General features: G+C 41.4%; 1 protein-coding gene across 1 annotated transcript in view; it reads left to right on the top strand.

Annotated features, from left to right (window-relative positions):
- Frem2 (FRAS1 related extracellular matrix 2) overlaps nucleotides 1–18256 on the top strand; it is a 135803-nt gene that overhangs the window by 60519 nt on the left and 57028 nt on the right. Inside the window, 2 exon segments of the mRNA XM_051176925.1 lie at nucleotides 5324–5470; nucleotides 10284–10514. Of these exon segments, the coding sequence (XP_051032882.1) occupies nucleotides 5324–5470; nucleotides 10284–10514 (378 nt within the window).

Genomic DNA, 18256 nt, shown 5'->3' with positions numbered 1-18256 from the left:
TCTCCCCCTACATTCCCTACAAGTTCTTTTACTGCTCAGTGGGTCTGACCCCTTATTCTCTGCAGCCTCTTTCATGTAACATATAAGGCAGGTGCTGGACGAGGGAGTGGAGTTACACAGAATGAGAGGAGAAAATGATTTATTAATGACCAACTGTTGCATGTGTCAGTAATATCAATGCCTTCAACTGAAATACATTAATAAACTAAGCTAAAATAAGCACTCAACTTATTAAGGAGTCTGGAAAACAATAAAGAATACAAGCAATTCTTGGTCCTCCTCCCATCGGTCACAGAGGCTTCAGAGTCTAAGATGTTCATATCTGTGTGTCCATGTCACCTCAGGATTAACCAACCCCTCCTGCCCTCAAGCCTAATTTTGGGTGAACCACATCTATGGCATCATCTTCTTGTCTCTGCTTTCCAGTGACTTCAATAGCAAAAGGAGTATTAATATGTAGCACATCTCGAGCTCTCATGAAACCAAATTCTGCCAAGTTCTCTTGTTCCTGGGTTTCTCATGCAAAAGCACCTTTCTCTCCACTACCAGGAATGTTCAGATGCCACCCTGACTTAGGGGCATTTAACCACTGCCTCCCTCGGCCATGTGCTGTCTCCTGTTCCCTCTGGGTAAAGTAACCCCTCTTCCTAGTGCATTCCTTCTGCTGCAGGCCAGCACCTCAGAGTACTTGACAGTCTTGAGCTTGTATGCTTTGTCCCTGCACATGCACCATGCCCCGACTCCTGGGACCCAAAGGCTCAGGTTGGCTTGTTTTGTACCAGACAGTATTCAGTAAGCAGTAAAACCAGCCTGCCTTTACAGATCAGGGTCTGGTTCTACAAGCTGACAGTTTCTCTTATGAAGAGCCCAAGGCCAGTGCAACGTTAGAGATGCATCTTGTCCCAGACAGGACAGTGAAATGAATCCTTTACCTGAGCACAGGAAGATTCACCAACTCCCATAAGCATAGCCAGAATCCCACCCACTCTGGCTCTGAAGGTGACAAAGCCTGGCATGATTTTAAAGAACAAAACTTCCAAAAATTTGCTTAAAAATACAATGATACAATTTTGCCTATAAATCAGATAATAATAAATACCTTAAATGTTTTCCAAAATAAACACCCATTTGTGAGCACTCTACCTACATCCCCAGCCCTTAAATATCTGTCTCTACCTTTGGCTTTAAAAGGTTAACTCCAGATTAGCTTTTGTTTCATTATGGATGTATATTTGACTTCTGGAGAAGTCTCCAGATTGAACTTTACACTTGGAAAGTGGAGTTTACATTAAAAGAACACTTTTCTGGTAACTAACTTTTGTCTAGGGACAGATTCCTTATTAAAGCTAAACGTTGGGCATCCTCCCTCAACAGCACAGGTCGGGCTGAGGCACACTATGTTGTGGTTCTTAAGTGTGCTTTGTCTTAAGGGAAATCAGGAAAGCCAGCATTTCTAGGGAGGGATCATTGAAGGTCTGCGGTTCTTTGTTATTCTAAAATAACTATTGAGTTTGAACTGAAAGAGAAAATTGCAGAAGCCTAAAGACCAGCTGGAAAAGTTCAAAGGGGGCTTTCTCATCAAAACCTTAATGGCTTTAGAGTCAGGGCTTGGGGACAAGGAATTGGGGAGTGTGGTTATCAGCTGTCAGGCACCTATTGTGGAGATTTATGACACAAGCCACTGGCCTTAATTTGTTTCCAGCTCCTCCAGCATCTGAGACTGGGGTTCTACTTTTAAAGGGCAGCCAATCACGTGCATAAAATTTGCCTGGTGTTTAAGCTGCTTAAATTTCATGTAAAATTTTACATCCAGTCATGTAGCCTTAGTTACAGCATTAACAAGTATGATCCCCATCTACTGAGAAAAATTTTACATCCAGTTATGTAGCCTTAGTTACAGCGTTAACAAGTATGATCCCCATCTACTGAGATTAGAGGCATATACATGGTATGTAATAAGGTTGTTTTCCACTGTGTAGGTAAAACACAGTTCAGTTCTATAGGACCGATCACACTCTTAATACACAGAGTTAAAGTCAGCAAAGTTTAGTCCCCCTGAGTCATAGCATCTTCCTATACAAGTGACTGCTGAGATGCTGCAAGTTCTGAACATCTTTAGATGGCTCAAGTGTTCAGAGGAAGTCAGGTGGCATTTAATTGTTCTGAATTTGGACTTCACAAATGTGACTTGGTGCTTTCTAGTTAAATCTCCACTGAAAAACCCCAGCTTTATAATAAATTCTAAATTGCTGTGGTGATTAACCTGGACCGTCTCATTGTCTTACAAAAGCAAAGGCTCCTGACATTGTTTCTGGTTTTCCTTTAATAAAATCTCAAAGTGCTGTCGACCTGTGGAAACACTTGTTAAGCCATATGTGATTTAGAACTGTGGAAAAACCAGTAATTTGGTACCTAGTCCGAAATGAAAGACAATTTTGATGTATTCTTTAAAGCAATATTTTTAAATTAAAGGATTCAGTACTGGACACTATAGGTTACACTTATGTAGAAATTCCCATGACCTAATAAATGTGGCACTTCCTTTAACTGAGGCAGTAGAATTCTACTCCAGTCAGTAAGCTTTTTTTTTTGTCTTTTTTCCTAACAATAATCAAAATTAAGTGCCTACTCTCTAGAACAGGGGTTAGAGTCCAAAGAGGCAGAAACAATCCTACAGAAAATAACTACATTTAGGAAATGAGGCTATGGAAAGTATTTTGTAGTAAAACTAATCCAATCAAGAGGCCAACTAAGGTTAACTGGAGTGTCTTGATTCATTCAGGGGGAAACAAATCCCTCCACCACCCAATATTCTTCAGTGTGTAGTATTTAGAAGAGATCACTATTTCTCTGAATACTTTAGTAAAGAGAATCAAACTGTTAAACCAGTGAAATATTGTTAAATTTGGAAAGCTAGACGTTGTCAAGAGGAGCAGACAAGTGAAGGGTGTTAGGAAGGAGACTGTGCAGCATGCAAACCCTGCCCCCAAGTTCATCCACAGAACAGTGAAGGGTTGGATATGACCATGTCTCTTCCTACTCAAGCAATGACTCAGTATGATATTTCCCTCTGTGTGCACGATGTGTACTACTTAAATCAGGTAGTTAGTGCTGCTATCTCTTTCTCCCTTCTTCATAGCCGAACTTTCAAACTCCTTCCTAGCTGTTCATAAACTATGTAATCAGTTAGATTAGGTTTTCTCGGCTGTAACAAGTGCCAGAGATAGCCATTATGATAAGAACACAGGTCTAATTTAGTTTATGTGAACAGTTGGCTCTCATCCTTTGGGTCTGTGGCATGGCAACAGATCATAGCTGTCTTCCCAACATCCATGTGGTGGCTCACAACCACCTGCAATTCCAGTTCCAGGGATCTGTTACCCTCTCATGGACATCACAGGCACTAGGCAGGCATGTCACACACAGGCACGCGCGCGCGCGCACGCGCGCGCGCACACACACACACACACACACACACACACACAAATGCAAGCAAAAATGCCAATACACATAAAGTATTAAAATAAATACTAAAAAAAGATTAATTTAAAAAGTGATTGTGGAAGGTGTGCTCCACTGTATCCATGAGACTGAACTGAAAGTATTGCAGGTTGAAAGTCTGCTGCTTCACGCTATATAGCAAGACTCTGTCTCAAAATCCAAACTCACAAACAATAGACAAACCAACTAAAAGCTGAATTCTCTAGCACCAACTTTAAGCATAAAATAATGCTGTGTATATACTGCATTTTATGTAGCTGCATCCATAGCATATGTTGTTGCTTCTGCATGACAATCTTAAGTGCTTCAATAAGAATTTCATATCCATTGAGTTCTGGGGACTGAACCGAGGACATTGCATGCCCCAGGCAAAAGCGTTACCAAGGAGTTGCAGCTCTGGCCCTGTATCTACTATGTAGTGACTGAAAGGTTTTGTAGTGGTTTGATGTGGTACACTAGCGTAAGCCTTGGGTTTTTCATATCTGGGGCAATGATGGGAACTATTACAATGAACACTTCCTTAGAATTCTATTTCAGCTTCTTTGGGAGCAAAACTCCCATGGAAGACTGGCAGGGCCAAGTGATAAAACAGCCTTTTGCCTCTTGCGTTCATTGCGGAAACCTTCCTGAGAGGTTAGACGTCAAACAGGAGAACCAGTTTCCCTGCATTGTCTCAAGTGCATGGGGCATTGCCTTTAGTTTTCAGGAGTGAGATTTGGTAAATCAAAGTTACTCTTGTTTTTACTTATTAAACTTGTAGAGAAAACAGACTATGTTTCTCCCCAGATTCTTTCACCTTGTGAAGATTTTCAGTCAATGGACCTCTTGACATTTCTCCATCTCGTTTTTTTGTTTTTTTTTTTTTCCTCTACCATTGCTCTCTTTGTGTAGACTCAAAGGAGAGGAAACCAAAATGAAAACTGTGCCTTTAGCTGTGTTTGTTATTTAGGCTTTGTCCCCCTTACTCTTTTCCAGAAAGACTTAAAAGGTATTAGTGATGCCTTTGTTTATAAACCTCATAGATCAAAAGCAGTTGAGAGATAGGTGTGGAGTGATCAGCTGATAACCAGTTCTTTCGTTTACTCAATAGAGTAGCTCTCACATTAGAGAGATCACACACAAGGTTCATTTTCTCCCTAGAGGCTCCCAGCTCCATTTAGGTAGGAAGGTGGGAGGAGAGGGGAAGCCAATGAAAAACGCTATCTGTTTGTTCTCAGGAATGGAGTGGAGTCTAGTGGAAAGGGGGGTGGAGAAGGAATATTTGTTTTTCTTTGAGTGGTTATAATTAAAGCCTTCCACCCAATTGCTCTGTGAACCAGAAAAAGGTATTTGTGAAGGTTTGTGTGTATGTGAGAACATTGCAGCCCTCTATAGAGAGAAGCTTGCTCTCCAGCGACACCTTGTGGTGAATAATTTCTTAAAAACTATTTTTTCTTTGTTTTTCTTTATTGATATTTTCTTTATTATTATTATTATTTACATATCGGATCGATATGTAAAAAACAATATTTTTATTATTGGACAGCATATGCAAGGTATTTTGATTCTGTTCACCCCCCTACTACCTCCTTCTCAGCTCCACCCCTCCCTGTTGTATGACTTTCTTGGCTTCTTTCTGCTTCGCAACCTCCCATCCTGAAAGAAGGAGAAATTTTTCAAAGACCGCATCGTCTGTGTAAGTCAAACCGTCACTGAGAGACTGTGTTCCAGGGTTGCATATTAACTCAAGCAGTATTCTTTTTAGAGTTTCATAGTTTGTGGATTGTTAAGGCCATTCATTCAAGAAAGCAGTAAAGTAAGGTTTGACATTCTTATTTTCCAGGTGGGAACAAGTTAACCAACCAGCATTTTCGACTGAATTGGGCATGGATCTCCTTCGAAAAGGAGTATTACTTGATCAACGAAGATTCCAAATTTCTTGATATTGTTCTTAAACGCAGAGGATACCTGGGAGAAACTTCATTTATAAGTAAGTTTAATTTGTACTTCCATGTGTTTACATTTTTTTCTCTAGTGATTAAACTACAGCACTAATTTAGAACACTGATCTAGGTTAAAATCTTAGTGAGTTGTTGATATTTGATTTTTAACTACTTAGAGATTATATCAAGTGCTTTGTGTCAAGGTGCATGAGTGTGACCTTTCTGTGGTGTAAAATACATTCACAAAATTGGAAGTAATCGTAGATGAATTAAAAAGTAAAGTCAAATGTCACCAGGTTAGAATAAACTAATAAGAATCTAATTTATCCCCAAGGTATAAATCAGATGCTTTAATAAATAAGCAAAATGTATTCAGGGAGTTGCAGGGCACCAATGTGTTAACTCACCATGTGTTGAGTTTGAAGGCTCTGTAGCCTTCACCATGAACTGACTAGTACATATTAAAATGTTACATGTTAAAACCTAGTCATTTTCTTCTGCCTTATTTAATAAAACCAAGAGTCAACAGCATATGAATAAAACCTTTCTTCAGCTCTGATTCGAGGCCACATTTCATTTCATGTACTCATAAAACAGGGAAGTGTATGCCACAGAGGTAGACAGGGTTGATGCCCAATACTGAGTACCTTGATGAAAAGTGACAGTGTACCCCGAGCAATGATACCATTTTGAGAACCACACATTTAATAGAGTGGTTAGCTGCCGAAGAACTTTGGAAAAGGGAATTATTAATCACAATAGGAAGCTAGGAAAGGATTGGCAAAAATAAAAGGGTTGTCTGTGAAATTAATACTTTGAAATTGCACTAGCCTGTCACCCCTTACACATTAGGTCCCTATTGATAGGGAAGTCCCTCCAGTAAACACGCTGTTCTTCCCTGACATGTTTGGACTCTGGATATTAAAAATAGGGTTTTTATTTGTCTTTTTTTCTATTGAAAAGAGGCCTGTCCACCTTCAGCCTGGGCAGCACCTCCTGGTCCTTCCTTTGCTGCTCTTCCACAAGGCTGCTCTGCACATTCTATTTGACTTTCTCGAGTCCAGTACATGCTCATACCGCTCTCCTTCATAGGGACTCGGTCTCTCTGCAAGTGCTCCCCTCTTTGCACATCTCTGTGTTACTGTCAGCGAGAGGTCAGTTTCGACTGTGCCTTGGGCCTTAAAACACAGGGAATGAGCTGCACTGGCAATAAGGGACAGTAGAGAACCTCAGCACTTATCAACGATTCTGCTGTCTATGTGCAGTCTGTCCCCTTTATTGGAAAGTTCATGTGATTCGAGTTCACAGTTATCTCCATAGGGAGAACGCTGAGAAAGTTACCCATTGAAAGTATTTTAAAGACTTCCAAGTCTGAATTTTTTTTTTCTCTATTCTTTTTATTTTAATCTTTTTCAGTGTAATGCTAATGCATCTTCCTAAGTTATTTGTTCGGACCAACTGTAGTTTCCTATGACTGTGACTACACCAGCTCTCCTTGGTTCACCTCACACTTTGTAAACTGAGGTGGAAGAATATTAGAAAGACCCTGTGTGTCCACATCTCCCCATGTGTCCACGTTTCCCCCGTGTGTCCATGTCTGCCATCACTGAATATGGTCCTGAAGTTATGCCAGGGCCTGGATTAGAAGTTAAGTAAAACACAAAGCAGACTTATAGAAATCTACAATGCAGGTGCTGGTCCCATAAAATTTCCATTTCCATGTTTGGACTTAAGAATGCATTGTAGCTGCAGAGAGAATATCACTTGAGTACAGTTAGTAAATGAATAGTTATGTAAGGTGTTTAATACATTATCCCAGAGATGACTCTTCATCTTGTAACCCAAGTTAATTCGCGTTTGCACTCCTGAGACAGAACTCCTGGTCAAAGTAACTTAAGGGAAGGAAGGAAGGAAGGGAGGGAGGGAGGGAGGGAGGGAGGGAGGGAGGGAGGGAGGGTTACCCAAAGGTAGCAGTGATTGGAGAGAGGCAGGAGTGACTCCAGCTGTGTCAGCCTGAGAGAGGGCTGTTCAGATCTTGGTTGATCAGAAAACAGAAAGAGCTAGACCAGCCATGGGGGCAGAAATAACTTTCAAATGCCTGACCCTAGTGACCTGCTTCTGCCAGCCAAGCCATATAACCTTTTAAATAATGCCAGCAGATGCTGCCTGCACATTCAAAGCATCAGATAAGAGGGATGTTTCATGTTTAGACCATAATGAACTTCTTAAAATTAATTCTTACAGTTGACATATAAAGTACTGGGTTTTGCTATGGCATTTTCATGCATGCACGTCATGCTTTGTTCTTGCTCGTCTTCTGCTACTGCCCTCTTCCGACCCTCCCTTCTGCTGTCATGTGACGAGAATTCTGTTAAACTCACTTCCTCAGCTCCCCTAAAGATCTCCTTCTTTCTCTTAGTCTCCTTAATGCTTTCACAGGTTACACACCACACACACACACACACACACACACACACACCTATGTAGCTGGAGTTTTCTTGTCCTGCCAGGTCCTGCTACCCTTCAGTCCCAAATAAGCACACAGAGACATAGTAATTTCTAAACTGTTGGTTGATGGCTAAGACTTCTTATTGGCTAGCTCTCTCTTAATTATTAGCCCATAACTATTAATCTCAGCTTACCAGAGGATGCCCGGACCTGTTACTCCTTTGGCGGCTATATGGTGTCTCCCCATGGTTTACTACTTCTCCTCCCTAGCATTTTCCTCATCTCCTAGCCCTGCCCATCTTTCTGTCTCTACTGGTCAAACCGTATTTTATTCATCAACCAATAAGAGAAACACATATACAGAAAGACATCCCCCATCATATTTAGATTTCACATTAAAGAAAACCCACGTGCTTGCCTCTCTGCTGCTTGCTTATTTCATTCACCATAATGACTTTCAGTCCTGCCCATTACATTATCGTGTAACTGTCTTGATTCCTTTTTCTTTACGGCTGAATGAAATCCCATTGTGTCTGTGAACCACAATTTCTTTATATGCTATCCTTTTCATGATTATCTAAGCTGCCTCCATCTCTTAGCAGCCAATATCTCTGTGGTGCATAACAAGCTCTTATAATCAACTAAATGTGCATTTGTATTTGATGATAGTCTTTGCATCTCAAGGATCTCACTGCTACTAGTTATTAAACATCTATCAATGGCAAGAAATATGCTGAGTGTTTTATCAATATCTCTTTCTCCTCACAACCCTTCACTAGCTCCCCTAAGGCCTTGAGTCCTGGCTGTGGTGCTGCATTAGGCAATGGGTCTATAAAATGAAAACAGTAATTCATGCTGAGTCTTTATACATGCCAGGCCTAGACCCCAGTACCCTCCAGGTCTTAATCCCACAAGAAAAATACCAATTCATCTTCTGCTTCACAGGGGAGCAAAGAAAGAAAATGTGATATTCCCAAACATTCAAGGTCCTAGGGCCCACACTGATAACCATTTCACCAGAGTGTCTCATAAACTGATATTAGTTAGCATAATGAGAGGGATGAAAGTCCATCTTCTCAATCCAAGAGGCCTTGCTTCAGCCCTGCACTATTTTCCTTGTAGCATCTGTGCTATGATCTGTTCCATGAATCCGGCAAAGGCCTAGAGATTGAAATAAGAGACAAGACTGTGGGTCCTTCGTTCAATGGCGGAACTCCTAATGTGAATACCCTTTATTGAGGGGATAGGGTAGGCTTAAATACTGACTTACAGCACAGTGGAAAAATAACAGGATTGTCAGGCGTGTGTTAGCCTCCCCACCAGGTGTGTGTTAGCAAAACAGGAAGAGTACCAATGACAACTCCAGGGGGCAGGAAGAGTCCCAATAACAGCTCTGTGGCAAGGAGTTCCAGCCAACAGCTTCAGGCTTGCTCAAGGTGCCTCGGGATCCATGCAGGGCCCTACATTTCCCTGTGAGAGAAGACGCAAAAGTAGCTTCATTTAACAACGGAAGTAAACACTTGTGGGTGTTTTCAGTAGCCACAATGGGGATTTGGTACTGCAACCTGTATTTCATCAGGTGAAAGCTTTTGCTGTCCTGTGAAAAACGTGGCTGAAACTGGAGGAAATGCCCTGTATTATACGAATTCCTTTTGGGCTTTAAGTGTCCTTTGAATCTTCTGGAAAGAGTTCATTACTGAATCCAGCTGAGCAGGCAGCCGCTGGCAGACCGACTAGCAGGGTTCTGGTGGTCATGCTGTGGTGATTGTAGTGGGTCCAAGAGACACTGACTGTCCCTCTGTGTGCACTGGGAACAAGGCATTAATGAGAGATCTGCGGAACTCACCAGATGCAGAACTGTGACTACCATTTGGGCCCTTTGACATTAAATAAGCCATGCTGTATATGCTATTGAAGCAGATGCATATGTGAAATATTTACCTGTCTGGTATTATTCCGAGGACTCTAAAACAAATGCTTTTAATAAAAATCTGTTTCCATCTTCATTTTAAGACTAACAGCCTGTGATTGATATATATATATATATATATATATATATATATATATATATATATATATATTTCAAAGTAATCTGTTTGTTGGTTGGTGTGTTTGAATACAAGGTTTCTCTGTTTACCCTTGGCTGCCCTAGAACTCACTGTGTAGACCAAGCTGGCCTCACATTCACAGAGATCCGCCTGCTTCTGTCTCCCAAGTGCTGGGATTAAAGGCGTGCACCCCCACCACAGGGACAAAGAATTCTTATATAAGCACTCCAAGGCAATTTGTTTTGTTTTAGTCTCTGGTAGAGATTCAACAATGAGGGTAGAGCCAGATGCCCAGCAATGAAACAAAGAAATGAGGGAATGGTCCTTTTTATTCTAAAGCAAATGAATTCTGTTGTCTCTGCAGGCATCAGCACGAGGGATGGGACTGCACAAAGAGACAGCGACTTCAAGGGCAAGGCCCAGCGACAAGTGCAGTTCAACCCTGGCCAGACCAGGGCCTTGTGGAGAGTGCGGATCTTGGGCGATGAGGTGCATGAGCACTCAGAGACCTTCCAGGTGGTTCTCTCTGAGCCTGTGCTGGCAGCCCTGGAGTTCCCCACAGTGACCACTGTGGAGATCATTGACCCAGGCGACGGTAAGCCTGACCATCATTTTCCTTATGTCATTGTTGATGAGCTTTTAGGACAAAGCACCTTTCTTATAAAGGAGTTTAAAGCCACTATTTGAACTCTCTACCCAGAGAAATTTCTATATTCTTTAGAGTTCTCAGGTATATTGATGGGAAGAGGGAAATGTAACAGTAATGATGAGAAGCCATATCTCAGGTAATGTAACTGCAGTATTGTTAATGCGGGGTCTTAGTACCAATGTGCTTGTTTCTTCCGTTTGTGTGTCATCGGTTCATCAGCTTCGAAGTCTTCTGGTGTCTTAGAATACCTTTTAAGCAAATGGTTTGAGGGTCAGACTGTTCCAAGCTTAATTTTTCCCCTGTATTGCATCTTATCATTTCTGCCTTTGTGGTATGGCACACACCCCGATGCTCCCGACCTCCCCACTTTCTGTGGTGAGCTGTCCTGAGCCTCCGCTCTGAATTTCTCTTCCATCACTTTCTTCATCAGTGTATGTGCGTAGCTGACATTGTGAAAATGAACATTAACGTTCTTGTAAATTGACCTTTCCCTGCCCCTTGCATACAATCCTGGTTTGTCGTGCTGTGTATTTGAGTTGAGGGTAGGAGGTGAATGGCTTTTTTGAGGTCTGGCATTTACACAAACCTCATCGAGACTTCTAAGTTGAAATGCTGTCAGAAGCCAGACATGACTTTCTTTCTTTTAAACTGCCAGTCTGCTTTATTTTGTCAGTCCGAAAATTCTTAAATGCTCTACAAAGATACAATCTGCTGAGTTCATAAAATGGGGACTCGTGCAAATCCCTGTGTTAAAAGACTCAGCATAATTAAAGAGGCCGGATCAGAACCAGGGGCTCTGGTGCCCTGAGCTTATCTAATTCTCTGCCTTCAGTCAAATATGAAGTTCCTTTACATTTATAATCTTTATTAGAGAACATTTAACATTAATTGCATCTGCTTTATCTGTAAATAAACAAACTTTCATCTAGTCTGCAGCTTTGGGGATATCCTTTGTAAACCCCCATGACAACTTTAATACGTGTTAGCTGCTCCATTAGCTTAAGCTGGAAGCTAGCTTTTGAGATTTTATTTGCTATTTAGTAAAAATGCTAACGTCTACCTTAAGGGATAAGACTTAAACTTACTTGTGCATTCCTAACCATAGGGTAAGATATTTATCTCTACCAGTGACATGTCTGAGCAATGGGATTTTAAAACAAAGGCAACACACACACTTGAAAACATATACATACGTACCTACTGACGCACATACTACATATATTTGTACATACGTACACCTGGAACCTTACGAGCAGTAACACAATCAATCTCATATGAAGCCACCATAGCAATTATCCTGCTTTCAGTCCTCCTTATAAAAGGCTCATTTTCACTTCAATCCCAGTATAGCTGTTATTAACATCATGACCATTAGCCATAATACAATTTATCTCAACCCTTGCCGAAACTAATCGACCCCCATTCTTTGATTTAACAAAAGGACAATCAGAACTAGTTTCAGGCTTCAACACTGAATATGCCACAGAACTGTTCACACTATTTTTCATAGCTGAATATACTAATATTATTCTAATAAATGCTCTATCAATTATTGTATTCTTGGGGCCCACTGTACCTTATCCAGTAGCGCTCCCACCTACTATAACCCACGTCGGATTTTACACTATCAATTTCATAATCAAAACAGGGGGCTGCTAGTGATCCTTCAACGGCGCCCCCACCGCCACCATGGCAAGTTTAACCTCAAAGTTACTGCTGCTGTTAAGAAGTCTGCCCTCTCTTTATTCTTGTTTTCCTCTTTGGACTACAGGCTTCAAGTTACATGGAAATGTAATTTATTGATACATTCAATAGACATGTGAATCTATGAGTCTGGGAGTTGCCACTAACCATGGTCTACATTAACTTGGTTCACTTTAGAAGAAAAAACAAAACAAAGTGTGAAAGAAATGTCAAAGTTCAAACATCAGTGTCAGTATTCAGACATTTCTGCACTGAGTACACTTGTTGGTTGGTCTAAAGGCACTACAGTGGCCTGAAGATGTACCGGAATGCCTTCTGAGTTGTTTTCAAACATGCCAGCTTCCTTCAAGGCGAGGAACACTCATTGCTTTCATTCACGCCCCAAGTTCTCTTTCATGTATTATGACAGACTTTTAGAAGATAATCAGTTCTGTCATGTTTTTAGTACTTTTTCATCAATACAGTTCAGTGGAGAGAAAGGACAGGATGAATATTGTCTCTCAACTGTGGTTCCAACTTTATTTCTGAGAATTGAAGTTGCTTTTTTTGTTTTTTGTTTTCCAAGTTGTAGCATAGTCAAAACTCACGGTCACCAAGAAGAGTACTCATAATGGTGTAGTCATATTGATGGATAAAGGATGCATTCACTTCATCTAGGCTTATATTTCAAAATAAAGAGTATTCACATTTACCTGGAAGTGGGAAAACCGCTCATATTTATTGTCAGAAAGATAATCCAGTAACACCATAAGAGTGGAAAAGAAGAGAGGTATGAGGGGTCAAAGGGACCCTAGACTTCTTCACTTTTTCCTCTACAAACCTGAAAGTAGCAAGAAGTAAAGAGTGTTCATTTTTCAGTCATTTATAATCCTCCTGCATGGAAGTGGCCATGGCTAGTGTTTGAGAGTATGACCCCACAGTTGCCTTTTCTCCTACTGGTTCCCATAGAATTTACTAATCTCATAATTTAGCCCTTACTTCTTCTTTTGCATGGACCGTGGTAGTTTCAGCCTGTTGTGTGAATGGGCTTTCATGTGGGTACTTTTATGATATATGCCTTTGTATGCTCTCTGTCTATTCTATTGTATGCTAGTCATGGTATCTCCTCTCAGAGTTTTACAGTATTCAATTATATACATGGATTAAAAGAAAATGTATAGGAAGTTCTCAACTCTTTAAAGGAATCATCTAAGTACTTGCTTCTAGCTTCCTTTTAACCTTCCTCCCCGCTCCCTGCCTTTGCTCCACCTTAACCATGTTTTATACCTCTTGACATTAGTCAGCTTCTCCTCTTCCTCATAAGCTAGCAGTGCCTCCCTCACCCCGCATGGCCTCTTTTGGGGAGAACACTGGGCAACCATGGCAGTTATGAACAAGGGCTCTGAGATGACTTGTCTGAGTTCAAGTACAGTGTCAGTGCCTCCCGACTGCCTTCAGTAGGTTATCTGGTTGTGTGTGTGTGTGTGTGTGTGTGTGTGTGTGTTATCCTCAGAACTAAAATGCAGGTCACAACAATCCTTACCTCAAAGATTATTGCAAAAATAAAGCCAGCTGATACAGGTGGAGTGTTTAGAATCCACCTTGGCAAATAGTAAGACTCTGTTGGTGTTAGCTAACTGCATTTAAAGACTGATGCATGAATGGTGTTTTTCAACATTTTCACCTATAAAAAGTTGTGCTTACTTAAGGCAGTCTGTGTATACATTTCTGCTGTGTGTGTAAAGCAACGTTAGAAAATCATGTTACCCTAAATGGCAATTGGAGAAATCTTTATTCAAGTGTCTTTCTGATATCCTTTCACGGTTTCTCCCACAGATTACATAATTATGTGAAAAATTAGGTCAACAGAAGATCTGAACTTGATACGGGCATATTTACCCTCTGTCAGATCAACTGTAGGAGTGAATTCCAGGTCTGAGGCCATTTTCTGGACACACAGCTTTCTTCTCTATTCATATTTCAAGCCCATAGGCAGAGGAGGAGAAGTCCTGACTTGTGTAATCCAATGTGCTTGGGTTACAAGGTGCAGAAGGAACCAAACTGTAAGTCCCCCAGGTTTAAATCCTGCTGGGGCTGCATAATTAAAACCCTATGCATGCAGCTTCCCTCAGAACATACTTGAAAACAAAACTGGCCAGGATAAATTTGCAGTGTAGAATGAGTATTGTTGATTAACCCTGGTTTAATCAGCTCTGGCTTTTGTAACAGAATATCATAGATTGGGTGACTTTAATATAACAGATAATAATATCCATTTGTTCCTCACAGTTGTGGGGGATTAATCTGAGCTCAAGGTGCAGGGCAGGAGTAGAAGGCTTGCTTAGTGTCTTTGAACTAAGATAAACCCCTGACTCTGTCTCCAGCAATGCTAAGACAAAACCAACAGATCAAGCTTGGGCTAGTATACTCAGTCCCTGATGAGGGTCCTCCAGGCTTACAGACAGTCACCTCCCAGGTGTGTCCTCAGTATATCACTCAGCATTCTTTGCCTGCAAGGTGGGGGTGGGGGGAGCAGGGAGAGGAGAGAAGAAACAGGGGGAGGGGAGGGGAGGGGAGAGGAAAAGAGTGTTCTGTGTTGCTTTTATAAGAACAGCAATCCTTTATGGGGTCTCCACACTCAATGACCTTGCTTAAAGCTACACACTTGTCAAGGCCCATCTCCTCCACCATCACATTCAACATATGAATTGCGAGGTACACAAACATTAGCACAGAGCAAGCTTTGAGTAATGTTTCATAGAAAGGTTACAGAGAATGTGGCCTGAAGACCTAAAATCAGCAACCCGCAAGTGAATTCCCATGAGTTCATGGGGTGGGGGAGGCCCCTGAGGTTCACTGGACAGTTTAATGTTGCTTAGCATTTTATGTGGTTTTGCACTAAAATCAGAATAATTTTTATAATAAAATTTTGTATTTGATAAAAATCTTAATAATTACATCTGTAATCCTTATGTGTTTTTATTTTATTGGTGTTTTGCCTGCATGTGTCTGTGTGAGGGTGTTGTATCCTGGAATTACAGTTGTGAGCTACCATGTGGGTGCTGGGAATTGAACTTGGGTCCTCTGGAAGAGCAATCAGTGCTCTTAATTCCTGAGCCAATTCTCCAGCCCCTATAGCTGTAATTCTTAGCATTGTAAAAACTTGCCTTAAAAATAAACCAACAAGGACATTTCTCAACTTGCTACTTGGGCCCCCTCTAGGGCAGGGCTGCTTAGGGCAGCAATGCCTCTTCCCAGTGAGCAGCTGCTTCAAGCTGCTACCCTGTACTCCGTGCAAAGTGCTGGTGATGATAACCAAATTCTAGTGTCTTCCCATTGAGTGGGATCTCAGTTCTCCACTGACTAGATTCCTTATCAGTATCTGAAACAGTTGCTCGCATTGCATCACGACCCTTCTCAGCCTCTGGTTTCCAGTTTTGTTTTTTTTTTTTTTTTTAATCTCTGATCCATTGTGTTCATCTTTAGTCCTCCCAGATGTGATGGTACTCTGACTGGCGCTGCATATATCATACATCTATATGTTTCCAGTCCTGCCTTTCCACTGAAACCCAAGATAATATGCCCAAAAGGCCACTTAGACTTTTCCACTTGGTTACTGAAAGGATATCTCAATTTCAGTATTCCCAAAATGTAACTTCAGGTTTCCCAAATCTGACCTCCATATTCTGTCCCCCACTTTTACAAACAGCAACTTCATCTGTAAAAGAATGACCGAAAGGTTACACTTGGAGTCATCCTGGGTTCCTCAGGTTCTTTCGTATATCTGAGAAAACTTCATCAGAAAACTCTTGTGAGTCTTTATTTCTGATACATCTGTCTCGCATCCACACCCACAAGTATCAACTCTTGATACCTCCTGGTCCTTGTGACCTGTGATCTCCTTCCTGGATGGTTGCAAAACCTTAAAACCAAGGGCTTCATGTCAGCGCCTTCTACTTCATGTCTATCATGCAACAGCTGAAACTGAAGTTCATCAGAGTACAGCATCACAGAATCCCCACCAATGTCCAATCCTTTCTAATGAATTCGCCTGAAGATACTGGATGTAAAAAAGATTAGACTAGACTGACTACATGTTAAAAGTTGGGAACCACTTTCTATAGCATTAAGGAAGTGAAATAACCCTGTAGCAGAAACAGATATGGTCAGCACTTGAGCTGATAGTTTCCCTAACTGCTGTCCCTAATTCTAATTCTGGGCCAATCTGAAAAACCTAGATGTGCACTGGGGTGTCCTCCTTCCTGCTTACGTGCTACAGCTTCCCATGCCACGCAGCCTCCCGTGATGGCATACCTGATTATTTCTTTCCCACAATTACATGTTCCCACTCTTTTACCTGCTTTCAAGTCTATCTAAACACAAATGAAGAGCTAGGGCTGTAGTCTGTTGTAGACTGCTTGCCAACTGTACTGGCTAGTATTTTGTCAGTTTAACTTGAGCCAGACTCATTTGGGAAGAGGGAGCCTCATCTGAGAAAATGTCCTCATCAGATTAGCATGTGGTACATTTTTACTATCTTTATGATGTGGGAGTGCCTAGTCCATTATGGGTAGTGCCAGCCCTAGTCAAGGTGGTCCTGGGTTTGTACAACAAAGCAGATGGAGCAAGCCAAGGGAGTAAGCAGCACCCCTCCATGGCCTCTGCTGCACTTCCTGCCTTCAGGTTCCCACCTTGAGTTCCTGCCCTGACTTCCCCTAGAGATAGAGTATGTATGACCTGAGGGTTGTGAGCTGAAATATACCCTTTCCTCCTCAAGTTGCTTTTGATTATTATCACCACAATAGAAGTCCTAATGAAGACACCAGGTATTCACAGAACACTGTAGAAAAAGAAAACAAGGGTAAAGGTGGCTGACTTCATTGCTCTAATGAGCTCTAACAGTTGTTCATTCTCATCCAGTTCATTGGGTGGCTTTGTTTATTTCCACATCCTAATTAGAGTGAACATTGAAGTCTTTCCAGCATCGCTGAAGGGGTCTGTGTCAGTAAAAAGGAGACTCTATGAGGGCACAGGTGTCACTTACTTCTGCATTGTGGTGCCCAGTATAGTGCCTGGCAAGTTGAAATCAGTGTTTAATAAATGATTAATTAGTTATAAGATGGAGGCATTCTGAAAGTGACTGTGAGAGTCTTGGAAGGAAACAGATGATGCTGGAAAACTTAGTTATTTCAGAAGCACTTCATCTCATGGGTGTTTTCCAAAGGTTGGGGCAGAATCTAAAACCCAGGCTTGTAAAGTGTCCCTGGGGCAGTGAGAGCCAGGGCCAGGGCCAGGGCCAGCACCACCTAAGGTCTGGAGAAGGTTGCACATGCCTCTGGATATCTGAGAGTTGCTGGGAAAAATGAACTTCAGAACTCAGGGAGAGTCTCTTAAATTTTCAAGTTTTCATTTATGTGTATCTGTATCTTTATATATGTGCATGTATATGTGTGTTGTACTCAAGGAGACAAGGTGTCAGATCCCCTGGTCTCACTGCAATCTGCAAGAGTAGCATGCTCTTAACCATGGAACCATTTCTGGTTTTTGTTCTTCAATCCCCTTCCTGCAGGCTCTTCCCTTTGGCTGACCCACCAGAATCCTAGCATCAGGAAAACCTCCTCAAAGGCTTCGGCCCTTCAAGCCCTCGGCCACAGGGCAGGGTGGACTGAGCATCTTAACTGTGTAGGCTATTCTAGAGTCTTTCATAGTCCCCAGAAGAATTGTGCTTACTGTTTCCAAGATAATCAGGAAGTGTGTTCTCTGTGGATGTTAAGGCTTTCAGGGAAACAGGCTTCCAGAGGAATATCACAGTCTGTTTTGGGTTTATAATGTCAAACTATTGAACTAAATGATCATGAAAGTTTTACACAATAGATCTATTTTAAACAATTTAATTATGCTACTTGTAGTACTTAATGTACCTTTTATCTATGTTAAAAATGAGTCATTGAGACTTATAATGTTATATAAACATAGTTCTTATGTCACAAGTAATTGCTATCCTG

Source organism: Phodopus roborovskii, unplaced genomic scaffold, assembly GCF_943737965.1.
Source record: "Phodopus roborovskii unplaced genomic scaffold, PHOROB, whole genome shotgun sequence".
NCBI classification, from domain to species: domain Eukaryota; kingdom Metazoa; phylum Chordata; class Mammalia; order Rodentia; family Cricetidae; genus Phodopus; species Phodopus roborovskii.
This window is presented reverse-complemented; position numbering and strand designations above follow the sequence as displayed.